This window comes from Poromitra crassiceps, assembly GCF_964638095.1.
Source record: "Poromitra crassiceps genome assembly, chromosome: 4".
Lineage (NCBI taxonomy): Eukaryota > Metazoa > Chordata > Actinopteri > Beryciformes > Melamphaidae > Poromitra > Poromitra crassiceps.
Window position 1 is genome coordinate 16,609,665 of NC_139626.1, and position 17,334 is coordinate 16,626,998.

Below are 17,334 nucleotides of genomic sequence, written 5' to 3' on the forward strand. Positions count from 1 at the left end.
ACACACACACACACACACACACACCCAGACAATGGACAAAAGGGTGAGCCAGCCGCAGCGTGGACGGCTTCTGTCATGACGGGGGAGGTGATACGAGGTCCTGACTCCAGCCGCTGACAGACCAAGGTGACTTTAAGCACAGGACGTGGTGGGAGACGCTTGCTTGTGTTCACTTTAACGTCACAGACTCAAATTCAATGTGCAATAACTGTTCAATACAGCTATACTGCAAGTGTACAATAATCCAATGTGAAACGAGAAGTGCAGAGGTGGAGAGAGTGCAGAGGTGGAGAGAGTGCAGAGGTGGAGAGAGTGCAGAGGTGGAGAGAGTGCAGATGTGGAGAGAGTGGAGAGGTGGAGAGAGTGTAGAGGTGGAGAGAGTGCAGAGGTGGAGAGAGTGGAGAGGTGGAGAGAGTGTAGAGGTGGAGAGAGTGCAGAGGTGGAGAGAGTGGAGAGGTGGAGAGAGTGCAGAGGTGGAGAGAGTACAGAGGTGGAGAGAGTGGAGAGGTGGAGAGAGTGTAGAGGTGGAGAGAGTGCAGAGGTGGAGAGAGTGGAGAGGTGGAGAGAGTGCAGAGGTGGAGAGAGTGCAGAGGTGGAGAGAGTGGAGAGGTGGAGAGAGTGCAGAGGTGGAGAGAGTACAGAGGTGGAGAGAGTGGAGAGGTGGAAAGAGTGTAGAGGTGGAGAGAGTGCAGAGGTGGAGAGAGTGGAGAGGTGGAGATAGTGTAGAGGTGGAGAGAGTGCAGAGCAGAGGTGGAGAGAGTGGAGAGGTGGAGAGAGTGCAGAGGTGGAGAGAGTACAGAGGTGGAGAGAGTGCAGAGGTGGAGAGAGTACAGAGGTGGAGAGAGTGGAGAGGTGGAGAGAGTGTAGAGGTGGAGAGAGTGGAGAGGTGGAGAGAGTACAGAGGTGGAGAGAGTGGAGAGGTGGAGAGAGTACAGAGGTGGAGAGAGTGGAGAGGTGAAGAGAGTGTAGAGGTGGAGAGAGTACAGAGGTGGAGAGAGTGGAGAGGTGGAGAGAGTACAGAGGTGGAGAGAGTGCAGAGGTGGAGAGAGTGGAGAGGTGGAGAGAGTACAGAGGTGGAGAGAGTGGAGAGGTGGAGAGAGTGCAGAGGTGGAGAGAGTGGAGAGGTGGAGAGAGTACAGAGGTGGAGAGAGTGCAGAGGTGGAGAGAGTGGAGAGAGTGGAGAGAGTGGAGAGAGTGGAGAGAGTGCAGAGGTGGAGAGAGTGCAGAGGTGGAGAGAGTGGAGAGAGTGGAGAGAGTGGAGAGAGTGCAGAGGTGGAGAGAGTGCAGAGGTGGAGAGAGTGCAGAGGTGGAGAGAGTGCAGAGGTGGAGAGAGTGGAGAGGTGGAGAGAGTGGAGAGGTGGAGAGAGTGCAGAGGTGGAGAGAGTGCAGAGGTGGAGAGAGTGGAGAGGTGGAGAGAGTGGAGAGCACAGACGTCCGCCCAGGCCAATACTCAAGTCTGCTATAATATGCAGATTATGTGAGTCGGATCAGAACCCTGACCCTGAGCCACCCACATCCAGAGATGGGAAAAGTACACACATTCTTTACTTAAAGGGGGACTAACCCCCTAGATATGTATTAGAACAGTGATTTGAAAATACCTATGGAAAAAACCAAGAAATGACATATGCTCTTGTCTATACTGGACTCTTTGGCTGTGTTGAAGTCAAGATTCTTTTTCGGAAATCGACGCCATTACAGTTTGCCTACTGCCTCAAAAATAATTTATTTGAGAGGGGCCATATCTTTATAAATATCAACAACTAGCCAACGCTGTTGGTCTGTATGGAAACAGAAAATCTGAAAATGGTTGAAAAATATATCAATTTGGTAATTCAGTGGCGAACTAGAAATTTAATTATTTTTCTGCATGTATCTCTATGGCAGTGTGTCAAAACTACGTTACGAGAGCAAAGTGACGTGGGCTCGTTACAGCAGCACACCGCACAATACAACAAACCCCCCGTTCTGGGGTAACACAATGCGAGATTTCTCTACGTCATTCCCTCGTCCAAGTTGCCATATAGTCCCTTTTTCATTTTAGTTTGGGGGCTTTTCGTGATTCTTGTTAAAAGTTGTGCAAAAGTTTTCCTCTCAGTGCAGTGCAGGCTGCCTGCGCCTCCTCCCAGTCCCTCCTGCCAGACCCCGGCTGGCGAAACAGCCTGCTGCATGCATGGGGCGCTCTAACCTCACGGAGCAACAAACAAACACAGACAGAAATAGCTGGTTTGCGATTTAGAGAATACAGTCTGAGATTGGGTACAGGATTGAGGGAATCCCGCATCTGTTTGCGAAGGTGCGACTGGACAGGACGCTTTTCACAGACAGGCACAGTAGTCGGAGCGAGGCGAGTGTCTCTCAGGGCTACTCAGGGCACAGCTGCTGCAGATCTCTCCTCCTCCTCCTCCCCGCATTCAGTCTGTCCAAAATCATTACCGATATAATCTCAGTAGGAGGGATGCAGGGAAATATGATAGTAGCCAATGTGTTTAGAGAAGCTTTGTCACGTTGTCACGTCGTAGTATAGCGTTATATTTTACATGTGCGCTAAACTGCGACCATATTTGTTTGCGGAAATATCAGACTGCTCTCTCTGCTCTCAGAGCACAGAGAGCTCTGCTCTGCTGCGCGCGCCCGCGGAGCTTGGAGCTAGTGCATGAGGTTTACAGTACGACTCTCTCCCGCCTGCCTGGCTGGAGACAGCTGCTTCCAACTCGGACTGATAATATATACATCATCATTCGAGCTTATCCAGGTAAGATATTAATAAAGTAGTGACACATTCAGCGGGAAACTAACTATAATTAAGACATGTGCCAACTTTGACGACGTTTGGTTCAGTATTTTAAGAGCAAACTTCAATAAGAATAGGCTTGGAGTTCTGAGGAGCCGAAAGGGTACAGGGGGGGTAGGGGAGTAATTATCTTGAAATCCCATAGTCTTTGGGAACACTGTGACGTCAGTGTGTTCCTAATATCCCATTCATCCTGAAAATCCAACACAATTTTATATTTTACTTTATATTTTTATAGAACAACATACTGTACATACAAACAAGACAAACTCAGACAAGCTCAGACACAGGAAAAGAAAGAAAAGAAATACACACATTATCGACATTCATCATTACATTACTTGCAAGGTGCTTGCAAGAGACAATGTGCATGAGATCTCACGCAAGGGGTCCACAAGACACCACCCCTAACCTCAGTCACTTATCATTCTTAACCTCGTCAAAGTAGGCCAAAAACGGGTCTAAAATAGTTGAGAACCTTTTGAATGAGTTTGTTCTCAGGGACCTGAGTCTCTCCATCTCTATTACAGAGATCATGTCCATCAGCCACACCTGAAAAGAAGGCAAAGAGGAGGACTTCCATTCCTTCAGAATAAGTCTTTTGGCAACAGTTGTCCCCAGTGTCAGAAATTGTTGCACAGCTTTAGGGAAGTTCAGAGAGGACTCTGAGCAGCCGAAGATAAAGGTAAAGTCCCAACGATTGTCACACACCTGAGTGTGCGAAATTTGTTCTCCGCATTTGACCCATCCCCTGGGGGAGCGGTGAGCGGCAGTAGTGCCGTGCTCGGGAATCATTTGGTGATCTAACCCCCCAATTCCAACCCTTTGATGCTGAGTGCCAAGCAGGGAGGCAATGGGTCCCATGTTTATAGTCTTTGGTATGACTCGGCCGAGGATCGAACTCACAATCTCCCAGTTTCAGGGCGGACACTCAAACCACAAGGCCACTGAGCTGGTCAAAGATGGTGAGTTCTGCCTCCGGCTGTAGGGTTATTTTGTAGGACTTGGAGTACCAGTCAAATATTTTGGCCCAGAATCCCATTCTGAAAATCCTACTTGTATTTGTACTTAGTTCCCATCTCTGCCCACATCTCGCCGGCCTCAAACCCCGACTCTCTACCACCTTCTTATCCCGCCTAGCTAGCTATGCCCCCTTTTCCCTAGACCCACCCTTTTGCCTGACCACACCCCCTCCCACCACCCAGATACACCTAGCCACTCCTCCTACCCACCTCACAAACCATGCCCCCTTTCCTGACCACGCCCCCTCCCACCACCCAGATACACCTAGCCACTCCTCCCACCTCACAAACCATGCCCCCTTTCCTGACCACGCCCCCTCCCACCACCCAGATACACCTAGCCACTCCTCCTACCCACCTCACAAACCATGCCCCCTTTCCTGACCATGCCCCCTCCCACCAACCAGATACACCTAGCCACTCCTCCTACCCACCTCACAAACCATGCCCCCTTTCCTGACCATGCCCCCTCCCACCAACCAGATACACCTAGCCACTCCTCCTACCCACCTCACAAACCATGCCCCCTTTCCTGACGACGCCCCCTCCCACCAACCAGATACACCTCCTACCCACCCCACAAACCCCGACTCTCTATGACCTTCCTTATGTCTCTGTTTATATTTTTCCCTACCTGAATATGAGCAACTGCAGCATTAATCAATTTCAATAAAGTATTTTTGATTCAGAGAGTAGACTTTGATTTAAAAATATATATATTATATTATAATATATATTTTATTGTGATTTCACCAGTGTTTACGGGTCAAGTGGAATACTGTTGCCAAGGACAGGTTCGGAATAGTCAGTGTTGGGGGTAACTCATTTACAAAAGTCACATTACATGTAATATATTACTTTTAGCAGTAACTCAGTAATATAACTTATTACCAATATGATGTCAGTAATATTATACCAGTTACTCTGTCAAGTAACAGTTACAAATTAAGTTACTTTTCTTTTTAAATCAAAGCACATGTTTAAATAATTTCTGAATCAAATTGTGTGTTTTTATGCAAACTAGGCATCTCACACGCTGCCTAGGTTCGCCCGCTGCATGAGCTGGCCCTGCAGCTTGCATACGCAGCTCGGCTGCTGCACGGCCTCGCCCGCCCTGCAGCTCGACCGCTGTGCGGGCTCACTTGCTCTTATGACATCACTAATGACCACTGCGCGTCGCGGCCTCGCCTGCTCTATGGCATCACTAATGACATCATCATGGATGACAATTAGGGCAATCACCTAATAAAAAAATCCGGTTCTGTCAGGTCACCCACAAAGCCCAGGGGTGGAAGCCATTGTCTCCATCTGGTTCCTCACTTATATAGCCTCAGACTGACATCATCACTGATGACATCATCACTGAACTATAGCCTCAGCCTTAGGGCAATTAATCTGCCCTAATTAAAAAAATCCGGCTCCGTCAGGTCACCCACGGGTGTTCTTTACACTTCCTAAAAGTTTCAGCCCGATCGCACGTCAAACAACATAGCTGTGGCCAAACAGAACTTGAAACAAACAGTGGACAGAGCCCACATACTAAATGTATTTATATAGATAGATAGATAACCACTATAGATGACAATAACAAAGGAAAAGGATAACATTTAGAATTTTGGACAGTTTACACTGACTTCAAGAGTTATTTTGGTGAAAAGTAATGCAAAAGTAGTGTAATAACTAATAAGTAATGAGTTACTCTACACACAGTAAAATTGTAAAGTAACGTATTACTTTCAAATGAAAATAACTAGTAATATGTAGTAGATTACATTTTGAAAGTAACTTGCCCAACACTGGGAACAGTAGATGGTAAAAAAGAAGATGGCATTGACCTTTAAAATGTAAATATTTTGGTGGGACAATCAAACAAAATTCAAGATATCCAATCCAAAAAAACATGACGATATGTATCATGTATCTATATATCCTATGTATCATGGGGCAGAAAAATTAATTGCGATATTTTATTTTGCAATCACAATTTCACAGAACTTTGTATAGGCTAATGACATTTTCAAGTTGTTTACATTGTAACAGCCAATGTCAGCGGCGCTAGAAAGAGTTGTGGTTCAGAAATAAACAATTCTGCACACAGTCAGACTTTTTTATTGAACTTTTATTTAGGCTATGTGTGGTGGCCTGCAAAAAAACCTGTACATGGTCAAAATAAGACTTTTTCATTTTTGGATATTTCCAGAAATTAGAAACTCTCCCCTAAATATAATCTTTTGAATGACTAAGATAGCTCTCTCAGATCAGAAGTTATAAGTATTTTAATCTGTTATGTGTCTAAAAGTAAAACATGAGGAAAAATAGCTTTAAAAATTCCACAGTATTCCATTTTCTACAGTGGCATTCCACATAAACGATAAAAATAAATACTTTCCCTTTTGTTTTATGAAAATAATTATTCACCATGATGATGTACTACGGAGATGAAAGTAACCAAATCACTCAAAATTTCAAAATACCTGCAAAACTCATTTTCGACCAACTTTGACTCATTGCTAACAATGTGTTGCAGCGACATGTGAAGGGTTCTCCCAGACCACCACACATATTGTATGGAATTGTGAACCCCATATCGATAAGCATACTGTATCATCCCACCCCCTTAGGAATGAGTCCTAAGACCTGCCAAAAATGCGGATGTTAGCACTTCCGGTTCCCTCCTCTCAAAGTCAATGGGATGTTTGTATGGGGATTTTGGTTAAATGTCTGAAATAAGGTCTGTGGTTAACAAAAGTTTATGAAACTGAGACCTTTGTTTTCAGCAAGATAATCTTCACAAATGAGGACCACTTTATGCTTTTTTAAAGCGTAAATGGAATAAAAAAGTCACGATTTTCAGAAAACGCTTCAAAAGTCATAAGAATAGTCCTCATTTGTGACGATTATCTTGCTGAACCCGAAGTTCTCAATCCCATTGACTCCCCAATGACGGAACCAGGACGTGCACGACTTCTGGGTTAGCCTACAAAATGATGTCATCGCTGCGGTACTCTATGGCTGATTCAATAAGGATAACTGACATTACAGACAGATAAACAAAAAAACTAACGCGGGTATCATTGCACCAACCCGTGGAGCTGAGTGTATATAGCAGCATTACACACTGAGGCTTCTAATTCAACAGTATCACACATAAACATCCACACGAGTAAAGCCTGTGTAAAGAGCTTGATGCTAGCTGATACGAGATAGTTCTTTCCTGATGACGAGGTATCGTCAGACCGCTCCAGTGCATCTCGAGGGCCATATGAATTTCGTTTCGCCCCCATAAATGTCATTTATTCCATTTTAATTAAAATTTAGGGGTTAGGATAAAAAGATTGTTTTTTTGATGACTTGGCTCTCTCACACAGCCTCTTTGACATGTTTCTCAAAGTGAAAACCAAGTCGTGAGGTGACATAAGGGTCCCACACAAGACTGACGCCCCCTTTCAAAACACCCCAATCCAAAAGGGAAGCATTTCGCTATGCCTATTTTACAATTATGAAATCATTTAGTACTTTTTACGACAATAATTATGTCTAATTTTGATAATTAGGCCTACTTTGATCAATTTCAGACAAATTATGGAAAATTCTGCAATATTCCATGTTTTTCCAATTGCCCCCCCCCCCCATTTTCTCCCCAATTGTACTTGGCCAATTTTGCCCCCATGCCGCCCCGGTCGCTGCTCCACCCTCTGCCGATCTGGGGAGAGCAGAGACTAGCACCATGCTTCCTCCGAGACATGAGCAGTAGCCAGTTGATTCTTTTCATCCGACAGCGGGAGCTTCACCGTTAGGACGTAGCACGTGGGAGGATCACGCTATTCCCACCAGTTCCCTTCCGCACCGAACAGGCGCCGCGACCAACCAGAAGAGGCGCTAGTGCAGCGACCAGGACAAATACCCTCAATCCAGCTTCCCTTCCGCAGACACCAGCCAATCGTGCCTGTATGGACGCCTGACCAAGCCGGAGGTAACACGAGGATGCGAGCCTGCGCCCCTCGCGTTGGTAGGCAGGGAATCTACCGCTACACTACCCGGACGCCCTGCAATATTCCATGTTTAACAGTTAATTCCATTGTTATTACCAAATTCCATGATTCTGCATTGCTGAAATCATATGGCCCTACATCCCATTTCTCTGCCTGTTATTTGAGCTGACTCTGTATTACCAAATCGTTGACACTTCTTTTGCAGGCTCATTTCTCCAGTGTTTGACTTTGTTGCTTAAGGGGACGATTGCATCAGACAGGATAAGGTCCTTTTTAAGTACACACAACTCCCTCCATAAAAAAAAGGAACAGACATTTACCCTTTTCACAACTAACTCAGACAGTTTTAAGGAACTGACATTTACCCCGTTCACAACCAACTCAAACAGTTTTAAAAGTACACTTAATTCAATACTGGAAATCATTGTTCTTACATCCTCAGGAGCCAATCATTCATACTAAGTGGGTTTTAATAGTGATTGAATTAATAGTTTGAGTTTTCTAGTCTCTGTGCCACGTTAAACCCAACAGTAAAAGACAAAGTTGACGATAAAACCTGGATAGTGTCTCTCAGAGTCTTTGTCTCAGACAGATGCAGCAGTCGGTTAAGAGTCTAGCGCTGCTCACTTGTGACTCTTTCGATGATTTGAATAAAGCTATCTCTTTTAAAAGACTATTGAAGCGCGCAGGGAAGCTCGCCTGCGACAGGCGAGCCGATCCTCCGCTCTATTTAAAAGGAAGGTGCCGACATTTTGGGAGATTCACCTATTTGCCAGAATTATTCCCGATAAGAGGAGAAGATGGATGCCCTCCTCTTCTCTGTGCGTGTAGTAGAGAAACAGCAACACGCCCCCTCCCGCTACTTATCTTAGCACAATGAATGGTGATCATTGAACTGGCTATAGCCTAACCACGCTAAAACATTTAAAAAGAAGCTTTCATACTGCTCACTTGGTGTAATCAAGTCTCTACATTATAGTAATCAATGTAAAATTTGTAAATGTTAAATTGTACCCGTGCCCTTATTAGTTTTAGCTTGTGTTATACCTTTCTCTGTGTGTGTGTGAGTACTTTGAGAGCAACGCAAACCGGAGCCAAATTCCTTGTATGTGTACATACCGGCACTTGGCCAATAAAGCTGATTCTGACAAGCCAGGTTGACTTGAAAAGATGTCATTTAAACCCTGTTCTGAGCTGAAATCTGCACTGTAGCCAGGTGCTGCTGGAAGTACCATTGACTACCACTCATTGTGTTAGGCTAACTAGCGCTCGCAATTTTTCTACTACGTGCACAGAGAAGAGCATCTATCATCTGGCCAATCTCCCAAAATGCTGGCGTGTTCCTTTAAAAGTCAATGGAAGCGAGTAGGGACCCCGGCCTGTGACAGGCTAGCCAATCCTCAGGTTTAATTAAACTCAGCTATTATAGTCTGGATGCATTTATACCTATCTTATCCCTGGCCTGTGACAGGCTAGCCAATCCTCAGGTTTAGTTAAACTCGACTATGGTTTACAGTGATTTTACAACAGCTAAGAGGTGTTTACGGCACGGCGCAACGCCGATGTGAGATCACTGTAAACCATGGCTTCTCTGGGTTTATTGCTTCATTTGAAACCTAGCGTATTTCCTGTCAGCTATTGTATTAGCAAACACTGCAACAGGAAGTAAGCTAGGGGCAATTTAGAATGTTTATGTTGTCAAGTTAAAACCATCTATAGTCTGGATGTATTTGTCCCCGTCTTATCCCTGAAGCGCTGGCAGCAGGTCTGCAATGCTCTCCACGTAGTAATCAGGCACCATGCCCTGCCTGTCGGGGCAGCCACTCTCCAGGTGTGCCTGGGCGTCGCTCAGGGTGCTGACGCCCGTGAGCGTGAGTAGGGTCTTCAGGCCGCAGCGTGACCCCAGCAGGACGTCCGTGTCCAGCCGGTCCCCGACCATCAGACAGCGGCTGGGCTCCAGGTCGCAGCTCGAGGCCACCACCTCAAACATGAAGCGGTTTGGTTTGCCCACCGTCTGAGCCTGCCGCTGGGCTGCTGTCTCCACCGCCCGCAGCAGGCAGCCCGTACCTGGGAGGGGAGGGGGTGAGGAGGAGGAGGAGGACGAGGGGGGGGGGGGGGTGAGCGAGGGGTGAGGGGGGTTAGTTTAGTTTATTTGACACATTAAAAGTACAGGCTACACAAGACATGCATCTTAAAAAAGGTTAAGCCACGCTGCAGCAACAGTTTCAGCCCGCTGCACCCGAGCTGCCAGGCACAGGGTTCCCACACACAGGGTTCCCACAACTTTGTTGTGAGAAAGAAAATAGTTCCTACATGAAACTGCTCACAACAAAGTCTGTGCATTATCTTGACTAACTGGGTCATGATTTCTGGAAAGAGACATTGCTGTTGAGTTTATCAAATGCATTTATTTGGCACTTTGAGCACCACAAGCCAAGTGCCATCCAGTTCCATTGTATTGGAGAAACTCTGCGGCCAATACGTGTGTATTAAACTGATTGATTGATTGATTGATTGAATATCTCCAAAACTCCAAAAACGATATAGATGGATAAATAGCACTACAGGTGAGAGGGAATCTATGTATGTTGGATTTTAGGGTGAGCTGTCCCTTTAAGCTCCTGAACAGTAACATGTAGATGTGCAATGTTGGATGAGGGTTTTGCAATGTGTCGTCACTGTCACCTGTGTGTGTATACTGTCACCTGTGTGCATATACTGTCACATGTGTGCATATACTGTCACCTGTGTAAATTGTGCTTATTGTGTCAACTGTGTTTGGATGCCATGTGCTTTTCTTAAGATCTTTTACTTTCTAACATGTATGTGCGATTTTATCTACTGTGCAACTGCAGGACGGAGTCCAGCACACATTTCCCTATGGGGACATTAAAAGTACGGTATACCTTATCTTATTATAGCACTAAGTGTGTGATGTATGCCTGCCATCGACTGTCTGATGCCTACAGTGTGGATCCCTACCTGGGACATACTTGCCGCCCTCCAGCGGCAGCCTGGTGTCGGTGTTAGTTCCCACAAACAGGCAGTCGGGCTGGGTCAGGTACTGCAGAGCTCGGTTCAGTTTCATATAACTGAAGTGCTCGTCGAAGCCCACCAGCACCGCCTTGACCTGGGGGTCCAGGGGCACGTTGGCCCAGTCGAGCTGCCCCCCTGAGATGGGGTCCGGTCCCAGCCCGGTCGTCTGGAGGCCCACCTCCTCCAGCTCCCGCCCCAGCGCCGGGCTCCCGATCAGGTAGACCTTCCCCTGCAGCCCGCACACCTTCTGCAGGTACACGGCCGAGCAGTACGCCGTCCCAAACACCTCCTCCTCCGTCACCTTGAAGCCCATGCGCGCCATTTTGTCTGCGTACATCTGTTTTGATAAGCAGCAGGGTAAACATTTTGTCTGCGTACATCTGTTTTGATCAACAGCATGGTAAATATTTTGTCTGCGTACATCTGTTTTGATAAACAGCATGGTAAACATTGTTTCTACGTACATCTGTTTTGATCAACAGCATGGTAAACATTGTTTCTACGTACATCTGTTTTGATCAACAGCATGGTAAACATTTTGTCGGCGTACATCTGTTTTGATCAACAGCAGGGTAAACATTTTGTCTGCGTACATCTGTTTTGATCAACAGCATGGTAAATATTTTGTCTGCGTACATCTGTTTTGATAAACAGCATGGTAAACATTGTTTCTATGTACATCTGTTTTGATCAACAGCATGGTAAACATTGTTTCTACGTACATCTGTTTTGATCAATAGCATGGTAAACATTTTGTCGGCGTACATCTGTTTTGATCAACAGCATGGTAAACATTGTTTCTACGTACATCTGTTTTGATCAACAGCATGGTAAACATTGTTTCTACGTACATCTGTTTGATCAACAGCATGGTAAACATTGTTTCTACGTACATCTGTTTTGATCAACAGCATGGTAAACATTGTTTCTACGTACATCTGTTTTGATAACAGTATGGTAAACATTTTGTCTGCGTACATCTGTTTTGATAACAGTATGGTAAACATTTTGTCTGTGTACATCTGTTTTGATAAACAGTATGGTAAACATTTTGTCTGCATACATCTATTTTGATAAACAGCATGGTAAACAAATAATTTTGAAAAAAAACCCATAACAGATCATTAGGGCCTGCAACCAATGTTGTAGTCGAGTCCGACTCGACTCCTGGACTCATTTTCAGGACTTAGACTTATGGCAGGTTCACACATATGCCTAGAGCGACGCTTAGCGACGCCTACGCATATAGGCATCGCTTCATGCACGCTAGGCGCCTATTTGCGTTCACACAGGACGCCACACTGAAGCCCCGCTCTGCGCTACGCTGATCACATGAGCAGCGGTTTTTTACACTTTTCAGATCTGATTTATAGCATGGGTGAGTAATATAAACCTCTTTTTTATTGTAATGTGCAAGTGACAATGTCTGTCTATTTCCTGGCCGGCTGTAATTGTTATTTTCCCTTGGGTAATCATGTGAATTAATTTGCGCTGACATAGGCTATAGCACAATGGAGTGTGCACATGACTCAACACCATGAGTGATACATGCATTGAGACAGGGGGGGTATACTGTATATACATCTGACAGAAAAGACGTTAATATAGAGGAACACATGAAGGACAGCTCTCCTACTATGCACTCGTTAATTCGCGCTCCACCCTCCCTTTTGGGCAAACTCGGTAGAAAATATGGCCCAAGTCCGTCAGAAACAACAGCCAACAATGTGATTAATAATATTTTAATTTGAAATTGGTTCAATTGTGAAAATAAACAGGACGCTCTTTGCCATTCTTGTTGCTCACTTCCTGCATAGCTTGACAGTTCAGCGCGCCTAGACGCTGAAAAATAGAACAGACGCCTAAACGATAAATGCAGCGCAGCGTAGGCGCAGCGAGAGCGTGGCTTCAGCGCAGCATGGCAGCGGTCTGTGTGAACGCTCTCATCTGTTAACAAGGACGCCTAAATTGTATGCGTTGCTTATGCGTTGCTTAAAGCGTCGCTCTAGGCGTATGTGTGAACCCGCCGTTAGACTTGAGCATTGGAGACGAGGACTCTGACTTGCTAATTCCTTGACCTTTCTGGTCTTGGTGGAGTTGTTGGTGATGAAAAAGACCTTCTTACCTTTCTGGTCTTGGTGGAGTTGTTGGTGAGGAAGAAGACCTTCTTGCCATGGTCTTTGAGCAGGTTGACCACCTGGGCGGCCCCTGGCACGGCCTGCTCCCCACGCCAGATCACCCCGTCACAGTCAAACAGGACACTGTCAAGGCAAGGCAAGTTTATTTGTATAGCTCTAATTCAGAAGCATGTCTCAGAGGGCTTTACAGAGAATATGTCTAGCTAAGCACTATCAATAAACAGCAGAACAAACAGGGTTTACTGGGGGGCAATATGGTTGAAATCAATATCACGATCATTCCTGCCATTGGCAGGCTGCCAACCCTCCCGATTTTAGTGTGTCTCCCTATTTTTAACCCTTTTCTCCTGCTGGGCTCCCGGTTGGAGCTCAAGGGGTCCCTTTGCCTCTCACCTCAAGATATCTGACAAGGCATCATAATTGACCGAACAATTTTGGATCACATCACTGATGAAGCTTCGACAGACCTGACACAGCGCCGACGCTAGTAGGCACATGCGCATCACACGCTGTGATGTGCGAGGGGCGTCATCCAAGGCCTGAGTTATACCACGGTCAAAGGAAAAGTGCTGTGGATGCCCTGCAGTTTGGCCGTAATGCCCCTTCTAAAATGACCTAGAACAGTTTGGCATTCCCTGTTTTGAAATGACCACGGTGCCCTTAACAGAAAGGTGTGCATCTCCTCGTTTAAAACAACATGAGATGTAGTGAATAAACAAACTGACGTTTCCCTCAGTCATCATCGCAGCAGTGGCCTGCACGTTTGTAGCAACAACAAAAAAAAGGGTTACACTTACGTTATTGTGTGTTAATGGACATGAAATTAACTTCGCAAACTGAGCCATCTTCATTGTGGTGTATCACACTGCAGCACATTTCTCTATTAGAAGATTTCGTTTTTACGGCTTAGATTGTATTTTGGACGACGGTTCCGGGGACAATGGTGAAAAAGGTTTCGAGCCCTGGGCTCATAGCCTTTTTTCTGATAAATTCCATCATTTGTTTCTTTCTCATACAGGTACATTCTTCTGTTATCTCACATCATCACTAAACCATCTCACAGGACACCTAAAGCAGGAGTTTGCAGTCATCTGACTACAAACTCCTTCTTTAGGGTGTATAACCAGGCATTGATTCCTAGGCTCGTCCACTACACAGGGCTTGCTCGAACTGCACCTCGCCGAGCTGGCCCTGCAGCTCGCATGGCTGCTCCTTGATGACGTACTTCAGTACTTCCCTGTGCTGGAGCTGGCAACATACAGCTGTCCATGGCTGAAGAAGACGGGGGTCTGAAGCCAGACTCCCACTTCTTTCAGTTTCTGCCCCTGGGACTTGATTTTGCTCTTATGACATCACTGATGACATCATCAGTGGACTCTTATAAATTCACTGATGATGTCACAACTGCTTTTATGACAACACTGATGATGTCACAACCTCTTATGACATCACTGATGATGTCACAATGCCTCTGACATGACTGATGATGTCACAATTAATGACATCGCTGATGACATCATCACTGGTGTCACCACAAGTTCAGACTGCTGGCAGACTGCTAGGCCTGTGTGTGTGTGTGTGTGTGTGTGACGGTTTTCACCAGAGCGCAACCCCACAGCACTTCCTTTTTCTCAGCATTCGGCAAACTCTCAAAATATTCACTCGACATCGTTACTTTTGTTTTCGCTGCTCAGCTGTATAGACTGTTCACATGGAATGGTCAGTCCTGCACTTGAATGATTTTTTTTTCTTTTATGCCCATAGCAAACACTGCAACAGGAAGTGAGCGGGGGTTCAATTTAGAATGTTTTTGTTGTCAAGTTAAAACCATCTATACCTCAAATCAGAGAAAAGAGAATTTTCAGTCACTGGCCATCCAGGTGATGCGAAAATGGTGACAACTGCGATTCATATGGGGCTGCATACCAGGCTAGATTTTTTGGGTCCCTGAGACCAAACAGCCGAGGGGCCCACCTATGCACTGAGATGGCCCAATGGTATAGGCTATGAAGAGGAAGGTAGAGCGCGCACATCAACTCACAAAAGGCAGGTGCAAACTCGGTAAAAAGAAATAGAGTCCGCACTCCGCACACTGGAATATATGGCTCCCGGTTTAATAACGTTAAACGTTATTCAACAGACCGGGAGCCATACATTCCATGGTATTCTATGGTAGGCTATAGGCTAACAGCAAATAATAGTGAAAACGGGTAGCAGAAAACATCCTGAGGGGGCGGGGGTCTGGCTCCCAGGATACCAGATGTATATTAATATGGTTCATGTATGCAAAGTCACGTTTAGTAATCAAATTATAATTACCTGTCCACTGCGTCCAGCAGCTGACCGACAAGCAAGCCGCCCAGCCGCACGCATTTACACCCAGCCATCCCGGTCAGAGTAACGTTACTGTCTGCTTCAGATACTGTAGGCAGCTGCGGACGGGCTGGACTTTTCTTCCGTTAGCGACCTAAACTCACCACAATCAAACATAAGGTGAATCCAGTCAGGTTAAACACGGCCTGCCGCAGCTCTTCGGGTCCGTGGCGAGCAGCTGATTCAAGCGGCTAGCTGGTTTGACTTGAATAACTGCTGAAATTCAACGAGGAAAAGAAACGTGACCTCTTACACCACGTAGTTCAGTTCATATATGGTTCAGTCAAAGAGTATTGAAAACAAGAGTAGACTTCAAAGATGCTTTGCTGCCGCCATTTTGGCCCGAAAAACGCCTCCTTGGCCAATAGGACAACAGCACAGAACCATGACCTTCAGGCCAAAATGCCGGGTTTTTACTACGCGCGCGGTGGTGTTGCAATAGAAAGATGCATTAGCCGTGACTTCTTAAATATCGCCCACTGTTGCATCAATCTGCTTATACTTCCGCACCGGCTTAAAGGGACAGGGCAGGGCCGGCGGGGCCAGGGCGGGGCACAGGGACATGGAGGAGGGCTCTGACGGATGGACACACGAGTGTGACATCATTTTACAGCAGCAAATAGGTTGTCAGTGATTCTCAACCCCCATTTGATGAGCGTAGCCGGTGGCACAGGTGGGCATTTTGGTGGCAATGCCAGACCACTTTTATGATTTTTGAAGCGTTTTCTGAAAATTGTGTTAAAAAAAACGCATTTACGCTTCAAAAGTCATAAAAGTGGTCCTCAGTTGTGAAGATTATCTTGCTGAACACAAACTTAGCTGTTTCATAAACTTTTGTTAAACCACAGACCTTATTTCATGAATTTAATTGAAATTCCCATACAAAAATCCAATTGCCTTTTACACCTACGAACCAGGAAGTGCAGGGACATCTGAGTAAGCCTACAAAAATATGTGATCCCTGCGGTACTCTACAGTGCTCTTAAATTTAAAACTTAAAGCAATATTTCACTTCAGTATAACATTTTCACAAAATCTTCAGCATTTCACAGGTTTCAAGGTAAAAATGTCACATTAAAACCCAGTGGTTGCAGTGATAGCGGAGAGGGTCTGTATGGCCACGGCCACCATGTGCAGGGCGAAGGTGGGTACTACTGACAGTGGGGTGAGCAGGAAGAGCTGCTCCTGCGGAGTCTGCAGGCCAAAGCATTTGCACTCCTCTGCCACTAGATAGCACTGTAACGGCTGGTGGGAGAAGCCAAGGGAAAAGTCTTCAGTGTTGACTCAGCCTTCTCCTCTGGGGAGGTGCACAGCGCCTCTTCCTGGCTGAATTGTGTGGTGCTGAAGACGTAGAAGAGATTGAGGAGTTCGCAGCAGTGGGCCTCGGGGGAGATGATGACGTCATATACCCGAAAAGAGTTCCGAAAGGGGCAAAGGGCAGATGATCACTCCCTGTAATAATGGGTAGCCTACCAGGCTTTCTCTCCTTTGAGAGAGATTGGTGGCGTGAGGTTACGCATTTACAGTGAACTTTAATTCAGCTAACCTAAGAGTGAGTGACATGTAGCCTATCAGAGGAAACAAGGTGATGAAATTTACAAGAAAAATACACATTCATATGTCTGTGCAATAAGTAACTCACAGTTATATTATGGTTTGTAATTAAGTTCAACTATAGGCCCAATAAGATCTCATATCAACTCAAAGCAGACCTCCAAGTCATCATCATCATTATTCATTAACAACGCGAGAATCATCAGTCATTCTTCCTTCATCTCGGATGCACGGGTCCTATATCCTTGAGGTCGGCTCAAATGGCTTCACGCGATATACACATTATCAATCACAATCAAACTGTAGGCTACCTACCTCCGACACAATGTTGTTATCCAACCCAACGGGGCCAAGGTACTCCAAAAATATTCCGTAGCGAGACATTATTCACATGTCGGAGCCGATGCTCAAAATTTTAAACTGCA

General features: G+C 45.7%; 1 protein-coding gene across 1 annotated transcript; it reads right to left on the reverse strand.

Moving 5' to 3' along the window:
* Nucleotides 1-7,496: 7,496 nt before the first annotated feature.
* On the reverse strand, nucleotides 7,497-15,530 carry pgp (phosphoglycolate phosphatase). The gene is made up of 4 exons (XM_083635157.1): nucleotides 15,302-15,530; nucleotides 12,970-13,105; nucleotides 10,791-11,181; nucleotides 7,497-9,875 (listed from the first exon to the last, which is right to left on the reverse strand). Exons 1-4 carry the CDS (start codon nucleotides 15,367-15,369, stop codon nucleotides 9,550-9,552), a joined length of 921 nt encoding a protein of 306 aa, XP_083491283.1. The 5' UTR covers nucleotides 15,370-15,530; the 3' UTR covers nucleotides 7,497-9,549.
* Nucleotides 15,531-17,334: the final 1,804 nt, after the last annotated feature.